We start from the raw sequence: 13,390 nt of genomic DNA, 5'->3' as shown, positions 1-13,390 counted from the left end.
ATTGGGCGGTTTAGTTGTCTGGTGCAGAATGAAACTGTGCAATAAATGTTTTTCGGGTGGTGAAAATGGTTGGAAGTTTTCATGTCTACATGGGGTTAACAGTCCATAAAACCATCACATTATGTTGTCAGTTGCTAAAGTTCGTGGTATTCGTTTGTTCGAGAGAACATATAACGCACCTCTGCAAGCATCTGCTTGGACTCCACACATATCTGTCCATAGAACAAGGGGAGAAATACTATCCTGTCAGTGGAACTTCCCAAAGTGTTTTCAGATTTGTTTTCCCAATATACTTATTGAATGATTATGGTGAAACAATTGTTTGGAGATTTAAAACAGTTGCGTGCAAACGGAACACCAAACGAGGTAATATTGTCCGGAAAGAAACTACCGCGGCCAAAGATTGCAGTAGCGGTAATCTGTAGGGTGAGTTGGTTCACTTTAAACTTGCTTCAGGTAGGAATGTAAGCAACCTGTGTGCTTGGTGTGTCCAGCATTTCAAAGCTTGTGCCCTGTCTGAGAACATCATTTTTACCAGACTTCGATTGCCATTGGTTGACAGAAATGTTGAGCAGCCGACTGAATGAGAATCGTTTGCGGAACAAACTCGATCAGCTCATATTCCGAAATTCATTCATCTTGCGACTTTGGCGGGATAATCGCCCTTAAATTGTTACTGCCTTCACGCAGTATCCGATAAATAATAGGCAGTTATCCTGAAGTTGTTCAACTACAGGTAGCTGCATACCGAAGAAAAGACCACTTTACGGGAAACGTTTGACATGTAACAAATCAGTAACATGCGCAGTGGATGCAGGCCAAATGCGACATTGCATTTTTGTACTAGCTCGCAGAAAAAGAGCTTGGTTGGGATGAATACAACGGTTTGAATTGGAATGAAACAGTTCTCATGTGTATAAGGTGTCAAGTGAAGCTACTGGATAGGACACCAACACCAATTTGTTTAACTTTACCTGGCGGAACAAGAGATGCCGTAGTGCCGATGTCCGCGTCCTGACCTGTCTACGAGATTTTTGTCAAAATGGTCGTATTACTTCGAATTAACATCCTTTTAATTTTTCACTCTGGGAAGCGTAGACGGCCTCGTGCACAACTTTGATTTCGCCTGTTGCCTTGACCATTACTGAACGGCAATTCTGTACTTAACATCGTCCGAACATTTAATGAATCCGGTGTGGTTGGAACTCCCATTGGAAAGTTGTGTTGCCAGCGTACTACAGACGACAATCTCTGCTGGACCATGTTTAGCGCGAGTGCTAAATTATTCCAGCATGGTAACCTCAACACGTCGTGTAGTCTTACCATGATTCGGTTTGCGAGGGAATTCTCTAGAATTATTTATGAGCCGTATGCCTCGGAACGTTATACACAAGTTTGCTCATGAAACATAAAGATGTCAGCGTCAGTTTGACACAAGATATTTCATATTTGAGGCATTGTATTCTTGGAAATTTATATTCCCCGAGTTAGTACTTCACACTGCGTAGATTTCTGTTTGCGGTGACAATTTTCAGTACCCCTTGTGAAAGATTATACTGACCGCGTCACATTCGGGTATTTGGAATTCACCCTGTCATTAACCTGAGTGTTATGCGGTGGAAACCACAGCAAAATGTTGAGTTCTCTCCAACTCAGCAATTCCCTTCATGGTTTACGCATGATGCAAAATAAATTTCTTGTGTGGAGAGGTAACTTTTACTTACAGTAACATGTTGGAAACCACAGGCTGCACGGAACTGTTGTAAGCATAAGAACACGGTTAAGAGTATTGGACAGGGCCGCAGACACACGAAAAGCGTTAAGAAGAGAGGCGTAAACGTGATGATAACAATAGCACGCTAGTTACAGAAACGGTAGCTCCGAGAACCCGGCACTCTGGAAGTTTAGTCACTTTGAACAGTAGGCTAACCAGCAGTATGATTTCTTGCTAAGCTTACGGGATATATAGGGATATATAGATCAGCTTCGTGTGGCTCTTGCTCTGTGATTGTTTGGGAGTTAAAGTGAGAAATATATGCATGCACTCGAAAGTCATTTTTGGATGCACAAACCACGTCTCAGCGCAGTTTGGGTAAAACTAGTGAACATTTAAAAATAAGTAGGGAACGCTAAAATTTAACGTTTCGCCTGAATTTCACCTTGACTGGATCATCCGCTCATGATGAAGGAAGAGTGGCCGAGACATCCTTCAGTTCAGGTTGGAAAGCACGTTTTTGAAATACAAGGAGTTGGAAACTGGAAGTGTTGACTACGGAAAGTAGGTCTCGGAAAATAACAGTCACCGGGGATTTTTAGCAACAACCTCGTGATATTCTACTAGATTAGGACTACACTCCAACGAGGTGTATTAGGTAGTGTGGTCCTTTTCAAGCAATCCAGTATTAAAATAACAAATTCACTTTCCACGCCAGACGTAGGAAACAACCTATAAGATAGGGACACAAGATGCATGTGGCATTCAAAGCCAGGGAAGACAAAGAACAACTGCTCGAGCTTTGATGGCAGTGGATTGAACGTGAGACAGCCATCCCAGACTATCCGGGATATTTCTCTTTCTGCTTATTCCACCATGAGAGATCTGCGAACGTCAGAAGTACCCACTGGGAGAAGAAAATGGTCACTGGGTCATTCAGGAAGTTACCTTCTCTTACTAAGGGACTCTCCTACCGAGTGACAGCAATCATTCCTGTGGCAAGCCCGTTAAAACACAGTCAAATCTGCAGAATCTTGTGAGCTTCAGAATTGTTGAACTTAAAACGGAATATGATATAGCCGGCACAGTTATACTGAGGAACTTCGGTAAAATTAAAATATGCGGAGGATTTCGAACAAGGATGAAATGCATGGTTAGCTCGATTTCTGGTCAACCGAAAATTCTAATGCGCAACAAGACACTGGCACCTAGCTCAAGTGATGGGTGAGTCAGGTTTGTTAGTGTTTGTTTTCTTCGTAATCACTCATCGGGCTTGCACGCAGCTTCTAAAGTAATGCACTTCTGCATGCTATCCCCACTCGATTTAATGTACATACCGAAGAAAAACCCAGATGCCTAGTTAAGCGTATCGCCTAGTTCGTCGTACACCAGCAAAAGGCTCTAATTATCTTGTTTGGCAGTCCCACAGATTGTAAACTAAATACCTGCTGATCTATTTGGTCACATCCTATCGCCTTGATGGTCAAGCAAACACGGCCGAACGCCAAAATGTGTTTGTCTCAAGAACGGCATAAGATTGCGAACACATCAATGGTGTAGTGCTTGACCCGCAAGCCAGCATATCCACTAACAGTTCGAGTAAAATAGTGTTTGTTCAACTGTATCGATGAGTTAAGTTATTGGACAGAACTAAAGGGTCGTTGAGAACCGAATGAAACGGATTTATTTCACTTTATTGTAGTCTGGCAAGAACGATACAGAACCAGTCAACACGTCCTGGAGATAAATAGTGGACAGTCAGCGTTTACCCATTAAAATAGAAATTTTGAACCTGAACAAGCAGCATTATACTGTAAAGTCATTATCATCATTGTCAGTGACAAAAATGCCCTTTAAGAACACTGGTGCTTTAGTGCGATAAGACCTCGTCAAAATGAATACAGAATAAAACTGTGGGACCAGAAGAATGGACTAATGTGTGACGTACTACATACACCGGAGAGATCAAATACACTACAGTCAACTGGTGTTCGAAATTCGTTTGATTTTCTGTGAACAACGAACCTTCCTTTTCTACCGTTAGAGTATCGCTTGAAATAAAACTTGAATCCTATCTATTCTGCGTTGCTGCCCACAACGCTTTCCATCACGAACACGTATACAGAATACGGATGCAGCAAAACAACCAGAACGCAACATGTGTTTGGGTGAAGAAACAAGTATTATCGAAGTTAAAATAGTCTAAATACGAAGTTGGTGTACCTCATAACGCTGATGCTAAACGTCTTCTCTAATTGTAGACTTAGAGTACTTTTTATTTCGTATCAACAATTCTGGTCATTTTAAACAGCCAAGCTGTCAACGGTACCTCACATTCAATCCAGTATGGTGCTGGATTATCCATCTCTCTGAAGCATTCCCAAAATGGTGGGAATTGCAAACATATGCATCATTCACAAGCATACAAATCACTTCTAGTGTATAACTTCCCAGAAAATGTAAGATCTGGAGACACCTGAACACTAGGAATAGTAAATACAGGGTGGAAAATCTTCTATTCAACACTGCTTTATCCCCCAGTGTTGAGAATGCAGTTTAGAACTGTTGAGAAACCGATCGATGTTGCTCGCGTTGAAAAGCCGTAGGTTTAACACGCAATCCATTGTGATGTAAAAATATCAGAAAAAATGATCTCTAATAACACCAAAATTACTTCATATACTAAAGTTTATGTGGCGCAGTGAAAGGTCCCCATGTGTTTTCAGAGACGATGGAAATCGGGGTGTTGCTTCTGAGGACCCTATTTTTTTTTAAGGATATTGTTCGACTGTTCAACAGGGCACTGTCACTCAGGGACGCCTTGTAAATTGGTCGAAATTGGAAGGCGTAATTAATCGTAAACACTCACGCATAAGCATGGACCTGCAACATTTCACTGACTTGTATCCATTCATCATCATCACCGGAGAGAGAAACATCAGTGTTGTCACTGATGCTTTACTGCCGTACTTGTGCCCACTAAATCTGGTGCGTTACGCCAAACACATATCACATGGTGCACGCCTTGAATTAGCCTATGCACTGGTCAATCACTCATTAAGTGTATGATAATTCATCATCATCGAGCGCTCTCATGCAAGCAGTCGTCTGTGTTCATTTCGCCTAGTTGTACGCTGTTCCTGTTGATTTGTTTCACGTTCGTGTGTCATGTCAGTTTAGCAGTGTGGGAGGTCCACGTTTTAATTCCCATCCACATCACGCTTGTTCGAAGAGTTGCAATGATGTCTGATTAGTCCCCGCAAAGGAGGGAAGCGCTAGACTCAAGTTTCGATCTTATCGGAGCTCGTGAGGAGTCCGGGTGTCCGGGCTTCAGATCCGGAAGTCAAGAATGCCACCACGACTCCACCAACTTTCGCTGGATGAAACTGCCTTATCATGTGTGAAGAGGTGAACATGATTGCTTTGCTTCGAGGGCGTTGGATCAGTTAAAACATCGTCACAGAAACCTAGGTGGGAACAGAACTATTGTAAAGGAAGGTTGTATCAAACAAACACGTACGTATACACAATCCTCGTATTCTGTTACATTCTTCTGCAAAACCGAAACAGATAAACGATCATTACTCTTGTCGTGTCAAGCCTAACGCATACTGTTGCACGTGGTAAGTAAGTAGATGGAACACATCTCACAGCATATGATTCAAACGCCAAAAAAATTATATAAGCATGTAAATAGCTCTCGTAATGGCACTGGAATTCATTCGCTAACATTACTGTCGAAACGAGACAATGAGCAAGTATAGGGAAAGAAATTGCTACTAGTCTGGTTCAACAATGTCATTTTGTCTACATCTTTGGGCACTCATTCACACAACCTGGATAGAAACTGACAACAAGACCTCTATTGATATCCATTTGTACAGCGCTTTCGGGCAGGTGTACGGATGATAAAACGGATTCCATTCCAGACGGTGGGTCAAATCGACAATGCAGAGGATTTAGTAGTCACTTTCACACCCTGTTCTGTGGCAAAATTTGGTCTACTCTCTGATTCCACCACAATCACATGGACGCGCAAAACAGCAATGTCCTCGGTGAACGATTACTGGCCATGCGCTGTACATGGACTAACCACTGCAGCTTCTAGTAGTGGACACAGTGTTCGATTAAAGTCACTGCTGCATAGCGGAACACTCACTTTTTGCAATCTCGTTGCTGAATCGTTGACGTCAGACTAAGCGAGCTGTGATCTTGAAAACACTGCTATTGAAATCCTGAAAATACCTCGGTTCCGCTCTCCGCGCAGGCCACGTCTCACAACAATGCAGCAGGGGATTCCCTGCTGCGGGGTGCTTTAGTGCGATGGAAAGCCCATGGCTCCTTGGAACACTACCTATTTGGTAGCACTGTAGTTTCGTTTAACAGCTCCTAAGCAGTATACAAACTTTGAATGGTGAAGTGAGGCATGCCTGCAAGCCTTGTGACATCTCACGTTCTGTTTGAAGTCCACAGTATTTCGGTGGCTGACCGTTTTCAGTGAGTCTCTTTGAGTAGTTGTAGCTCCTGCTCTCTGGCGTCTTGGGCGGTAATGTGATATATACTGTTTGTCTGTACCTCCCCAGGAGTTGAGGGTATCGTCGACTTCTTGGCCAATTTTCCACAAATTTTTGTTCACTCATCGTTGGTTGCATGTGTTTCGTCATTTCCGTCAACTGTTTAACCAATTACGCCAACATCAACTCGCCGAGGTGAACGAAGAATGGGATGAAGCTAATCGGCAAGTGACCTTGGCCAGTGCTCATGGCATTAGCTCAAATGTGGCAGGCTTAGTTCATATGGTATCACAAGGTCCGCAATTCATCGGCCAGGTGGCGCGTGTGACAAATGAAGCTAGCGAGGCTCAGCAGCCCGTTTTCTTAGCCGGTCTCTTTAGTTTAGCTGTGTTGAGAGCCGCACGGAAGTTGGTTACCAATGCACGCTTACGACAACCAGAACACGCATTCGTTTCCTTTTTCTACTGCCAGCAAAGAGCTGTCTGAGAGTATCAAGGCGTTGGTTGCTGCTATGAGGTAACACGCTCTAGGACAACTTGAGTACCAACGCGTACTACAAAACACTAATGGATTGTCGCAAGAACTCCAGCGTGCCAAGATGGTCAGCATGGAAGGCCATCTCCAGCCGGGTAGGGAATTAAACAAAGAAGGTTTCCAGAAGCAACTGGCTACTTGCTGTCGAGCCCTACCTGACGCTTCACCAAGTGTTGGAAGATCAGCTCGTTCAGAAGCCGAGAAACTGGGACATTCAATCAGGGTCGCTTACTCATATCTTCTGGGAATTACATCCAGTGCTATCATTGCCGCTTCCCGATCACCTCTGTCCATCACGTAGTTGGTTTATCTGGAACATTCCAGTACCATCTTGGAAGCAGTTGATCAGCTGTTTCGAGTTGCCAAGTCTGCTGGTGGAAACCCAGCACAGGACACAACCCATTACATTTCTTCCTGTCATTTAATCAAGAGAAGCTTCTGAGCTGCGATCGAAATATTCATGCTCAAGGCAACCTGAATCCTGAATTGGGTTCTCGCTTAACGTCAGGCTTGCTAGATTTCACTTAATATTTATGCATACTCAAAGGGGGCATACTGTAAGATTTTCAGTAGTTTTAAATGAATAGGGTGGAACGAAACACCAGAGTAAAGAGATAATGTGATCATGAACCAATGAATTCTGCCTAACATTTCGAAATCTACAACAGATTCGATCATTCAATCAAATGTGGGCAGTCTTCTGCATCTCACCGCTGGTAGTTTATATAAGAGGATGCTGCTTCGGACTAGCGCATACAAAAATAACTTTGTCATATATCAGACCATATATAAGATTACAGGACTCCGATAAATAGTTGTTCAGTTTGTCAACATTTAGACTGACAACGTTAGCGGGATGTCATCACAACTCGGATCAATCCCAGGTATGAAAGGTCAGATACCCATAAGTGTTTTGCTTGTGAAGACCAAACAGTCCTCAGAGTGCCTGCTAATTGCATACCTTGTTAAGATCATGCTTGAGCTTTTACCGTACCTAGCCATGGAGCATTGAACTTGCATTCTGTGTTGGCTTTTACGGTCTGAACACAGTCTGCAGGACTTTCGGGTATTACATTGCACCATCAGTACGAATATTGTGGGTCGTAGACGATCGTCAAAGCCGTATCTAAGATCCAAATTTGTTGTCTGGTTAAAGGTAAAGGAGGATCAATCCCCAGTTGGTGTGCCATATTGTTTGAAACATAGTCCATGCGGTTATGGAGTGATAGAACTGAAAACAGAAGGACCCTTCAGTCAGCGAGATTTCTGCGAGGAAGAGTAAGATACTGTTTGTTTATTTGCATAAAAAATGACCCATTATTAAGCTGTAGCGTCTACACAATTACCTAGTAAACTTACTCAAGCACTCCGTTTTATCTGCCTCTGCGGTAGACTCTTTAAGAAGAAAATTTTCGTTTGAAACTTCGTTGCATCAATTTCCTTGAAATTATCTTACACATCGTTTGAGCCGCCAGACAAACTGGTTAAGATGACTTGCTAGGCTATAAATTTTAGGTTAATGTAACGTGCACCAGAATATGTATCTATCTGCCGGTGGATTGAAGTTGTACAGTGATCGAATTAAACGTACGGCTATCTGGTGGGCAATCAAATTCACTTCCACGAATACGGAGTGAATTCAATGCTCGTTTCTATGTCTGTCACAAAGCCAGGGTTGCTGATAGATTTTTGTTTTGAGCACAAAAGAGACTAAAAGGTACGTAATTTTGAAAGAGACTTTGGGTCGTTTCCTGTGCTAAATTCCGGGAGGATCACTGGTGTTCTGAGCGAATATCACATTTTTTATGCATAGAATGCAACCTGCATGTTGTACATAATTCCATCATTTTTGTCGCAAGCATGGGTCCCCAACACATCAACAAAAAACAGAAGCCCCCAGTCTATCTACTTTGTGAGGCGTCTAAATACTGTAGGCTATTCCTTGATCAATAGAGTGACCAAGTAGTATGGAAAAATTAACGCCCACATCTAGTCACTCACCATGCAGAGCTAAAAGTTGAACTATCACGCACAAAGTAAGTAAAACCTTATACATTGTAGTAGAGCGTCAATGCGATTACAGCTTACAGAATCCTTTGCATATGGCAGATCTTTTATATACGATTACAGTGCCATCGAAGGTTAATTAAGTCGTCTGGTGACTTTGCCAAACACACGCTAGACCATGGGCGTCGGTTTGAGCAAAGGAAAATGAGGCTAGTTTGGGCCTACAGTGCATTTGCATCGAAAGATTTGTTCTATCGGATCACTTACAGTATTGAAGCTCCATTCATTCGTGATTTGATAACATGGGCGGGAAGCCATCTTTCTCCATATTTAGCATGCAAAACGTGATATTAGACTTTCTGTTCTGATATGTTCGAAAAACCAAGTCATTATGTTTGAAAACAAGTTGTTAGAGTGTAAAAAATTTGCAAAAGTCCAAACTCCCAAAGGCGAAGTCGAAGCTGTTAGCAACATTGGTCAATCAACTCAGGCATCTCACCATCCTCATCTAAACTACTACTACAGTTTGTGACAGTCCGTCAACTTGCCTTGTGTGTGTGCTTTTGTCTAAGAAGTGATCAGTAAATTAGGGAAGCTGCTCTGTCATCACAACTCCAACGTTGATGACCTTCCGGCTCTGACAGGGAGATGGGTCACAGATCGAACTGTCAAATTTTAGGAAGGCCGCTGAGTTATACTCTACTTTCTGGGGTGATGAATCCTGTCTCTACAGTCCTCATACTCCTTTGCTTCCTACCTGTGACTTGCCGGGCTTCAAATTTTAGGTCAAAAATGCTCATGATTTTACCATTATGATGAAACTTAGAGTTTACCTTCGTTGATAGCACGTCCTAATTTCAGACAGCTTCAATATTACACCTGCCTACGATCAGACAGGAAGGACTCGGATTCAAAATGTGCTTTTAGACCACATGTACCCTACTTATCTGTACAAACACGTAGAAAACTGACTTTTGCACTAGACAGAAGCCGTCTCTCATGGTATGGGTTCCGCCCAAAGAAGAACGTATGGTCGATGAAGTATGCTATGACACCCCACTTAAACGTAATGAATATGTGTAAGTGGGATTCAAGTATGTCTGCTGTGCCGAAGCATGTGGCCATAAGAGGAAGTCATTGTAACTCATGATAAACACCGACAAACTAAAATCCTTGGTGAATTCGGATTAATAGACAGTCAGTTAAAAAGCTTCCATTGACTAAGTGAGAATATTTCTCGAGCCAATTACTGTCATTGATTAACGTTTCATCAGAATCCAAACCTCGTCCAGTAGGGAATCGTAGCCCTTATCACTCGGATTGATACAAAAATGGTTAGTTTTTTATATATTCTTATCTGAGTTTCATAAGATGAGATTTCCGAGCTCAAGTCCTGGATGAATGACGCTGTTTTGAGTAGCCAATGTAACCCTGTGGGCGAAGAAGAACCTAGCTAGGAACATTGTATTGATTTTCACTTTCACAAAAAAACCGAACTACCTGTACTCATAAGTACATATCCACCAAAATCCGAGTGCAAAGGGTACCGACTTTGCACCTCCATGTGGCACTTTCTTACCCGTGAATGAAGTGGATGATGTATTTAGGAACTCAACGGTTTTTGAGTTCAGATTTGTTTGAGCCTCAAATGATACGCTAGATGTGACTGCCTGTAGCAAAATGCTCAGGGATATCCAACCCACTCTTGAAAATACAGTTAACACTCAATTCTTGACGTAAACATGCGTGGTGAACCATTCCAGCAATCAATAAAAAAGAAAGCGCTGCTGATCAGCAAAAGTTGGGTGCTGCAAACCAAATGTGTAAGTTGATCGTAGTGTAGGAAGTTTTTGTAGTGTTCAATTGAGATTTCGTCCGGTCAGTGAGGCTAATCTATTGTGAAAGGTAGAGGAGTACTATGCAGTTGTTTCATCCCTATTGAAAATTATCGGTAGTGTAAATTTCAGGAAGCTCAGAGACCCGCAACCTTCGGGTCAGCAATTAGACACGTTACCGTCCCACGAGCGGCTGACATGTAGTGTTTAGCTCTCACGTGGACAGGATATAGTGCCGCTCATCGCTAAATCACAACACGTGGTCGAATACTGACTGGTTCCTCGAGTAACACTCATCTTGTTAAATTATCCTTCCTCTGATTCAATTAGGTTGGGAGGCAAAGGTATTTCCGCCAGAAACTTTCCCAGTAATCTAAGAGGAACGCTGCTGCTGATTTCCAATAGGGATGAAACAGCCATACAGTGTCTCTGGTTTTCAGACATAGACTGGCTTTAACGGCTCATTTCCGGAGCTCTTCTCACTACCGTCGAAGCTTTCTAGGGCTCAAAGTTATGGCTCATTACTCACGAAATCAAAGTCGATGTGTGATTTTCCCCAACCCATGGGATAGCTGAGGAGTCACCGTCGGAAAATTTCGAAAATATGGCGCTATGTTGCCGCTAGTACTGCCTCGCTATCGCTACAGGAAAAAACGGCTTGACGACGTGGTCTCCGCTTCTTCGACACAAATCTCACAAAAAGATAGCATCACAAATGACACTACTGATGCAAGTCTCCATACAAGACAGTTTCTGGCACTTATCCAAAGCACAAAAATGATGCCAATTAAGATAGGGGTAATTAAAATCTATTTATAATATAATTGATGAGCATAAAAATACTTCAGTGCGTAACTTAGTTCCCATCCAGACATCTGAAATAAAAAATTTTGACATCCTGCTGTCCTCATATTCGAGGACACAGCATGGAAAACCCGACTGAGGTTGAGTGAAAGAGGGATCGACGAAGAGCGTTTCTGGGTGTTTGGACGTATTTAGCAATGTTAAATTAACTTTGGCACTCGATACACAGATGAGCGTGTTACCTAGACTTCCGTGAATTTATCCACCAAATTATGATGGATAAACTTTTCCTCATGTTTTGGTTACCCAAGATCCTTTGTTTTGCACATAATATGCGGCTAAATCTAGCATAATTTGGCTTGTGAGCAAATGTGATTTGCACGCGCGCTCTCTGGCTTGCGGAAAGGTTGGTCAATCAGTAGGCCGGGTTGTGAGTGAATCACGTGCTATAATAGACCACCACTCAGGAAGAAAATCCGGACCTTAGAACCCCCACCTGGCCTTAAAAATTAGAGCGATCAAACAATCCAGCTTGCTCATTGTCACTGGGATATTATGCATCCAAGTTACAGGAAAGAAGTCTTCAAATTTTCACTTTTTTTTTTTTGGGGGGGGGGAACTGGCTTTAGTGCATGTTGCAAGCACATCATAAGAATGGTATTTTAAGAAAGGCACATTATAGTATCCGTCGTAAAACGGGTCATACATGTGAACCAGGGCAGCGAAGTGCATCGTGATCATTATCTACAACTAAACTAAGAACTAAAGTTTGGCGGAGTTTCACCTATTGGCGGACAGGTAAAAATGAAAGGGTTTCGAATTCTTGTTCCCGACAAAATCTTGAATAATAGCGGAATCATCCGACGGTGTAGGGTGGCGTACGTTTGAGTCGACCGAAGATGTAAATTAAGCTCATTCAGGAAATTGCAAAAACAAGAAAACACCAAACAAATATAAGTTACCCTGTGGAAATCACATCCAATACATGCGGCAGAACCCGACACTACGCGCACATTCTCACGAATTCATAGACAAGCAAATTTCAGCTACATTTAGTGAGGTTTGAACGACTGAAGTTCGGTGCACACAGGAGGTTTTCATTTTAAACTCGGGGAGATTCACGTGCTTGGACGGATATTCTAGCTGCATCTCTACCATCGTTTCGGGTGTTGTGTAGAGCTGTTAGCATTTAAGTTCAAGCAGAATATTAGGTTGACGGAAACTCGGGGACTGCGCCTACCTGATGAGCCCCAAGAAGGGCGAAACCGGTCGTGGGCTGTCGAAGAGTTTCCTTTGTGAAAAAAATCTATGTGCTTTGTTCGCTGGCCTTGTTGTGCATTCACCTGTGTGACCTGAAGTGCTTCCAGAACAAGCCAAGCTAACTAGAATTAATGGTACCCAGTTTTATTAGGATGGCAAACTACTATACTATATCCGAAACTTAGAAGGGACCAGACGAAACAAAAGAAAGCAGTCGATGAACAAACAAAATCAGGTCTATTGGTTGTTGATCAGGTGGCTGTTGATCTGTTCGCCGAGCTTGGCAATTGGCTTCATACGAGGAGACATCATCAGTTCGCAGTTGGGTGGGTACTTCTTTCTTGCTTGCGTGCGTTTATATAGTATTCAAACGCTATCTGTTATCTTCTGACTTCAAGGAGCCAATCGCGTCAGAAGATAACAGATAGCGTTTGAATACTATATAAACGCACGCAAGCAAGAAAGAAGTACCCACCCAACTGCGAACTGATGATGTCTCCTCGTATGATGACGAAACGCTTGCAAGCCAATTGCCAACCTCGGCCAACAAAGCTTGTTTTCTGTGATTGTTCATCTTGGCTAATACATCACAAATTTATATGGTAGCAGAAATCACGTGGAAAAAGTTAAGATCGGGGCTACACTTTAGAGAAATCGAAGTCAAAGGAAGGGGGTTGGGTGAGGGGTAGGTCAATGGGTCATGACGTCAATGTCAGACAGAC

At 42.7% G+C, this 13,390-nt stretch overlaps 2 protein-coding genes across 2 annotated transcripts in view; both read left to right on the top strand.

The window, feature by feature from the left end:
• Window positions 1-300: 300 nt before the first annotated feature.
• On the top strand, window positions 301-6,714 carry T265_02871 (hypothetical protein; the record flags this gene model as incomplete). The annotated part of the gene is made up of 2 exons (XM_009167224.1): window positions 301-426; window positions 6,298-6,714. The coding sequence occupies 2 exons, from the start codon at window positions 301-303 to the stop codon at window positions 6,712-6,714; spliced, it is 543 nt and encodes a 180-aa protein (XP_009165488.1).
• Window positions 6,715-6,826: 112 nt separating this feature from the next.
• Window positions 6,827-13,390, top strand: part of T265_02870 (hypothetical protein) — a gene marked incomplete at both ends in the record, with an annotated part of 55,621 nt that continues 49,057 nt past the window's right edge. Inside the window, one exon of the mRNA XM_009167223.1 lies at window positions 6,827-7,059. Coding sequence (XP_009165487.1) covers window positions 6,827-7,059 — 233 coding nt within the window. The remainder of the gene's footprint in view (window positions 7,060-13,390) is intronic.

Source organism: Opisthorchis viverrini (genome assembly GCF_000715545.1).
Source record: "Opisthorchis viverrini unplaced genomic scaffold opera_v5_40, whole genome shotgun sequence".
Lineage (NCBI taxonomy): Eukaryota > Metazoa > Platyhelminthes > Trematoda > Opisthorchiida > Opisthorchiidae > Opisthorchis > Opisthorchis viverrini.
The sequence above is the reverse complement of the archived record's forward strand: the minus strand, read 5'-3'. Positions and strand labels throughout refer to the sequence as shown.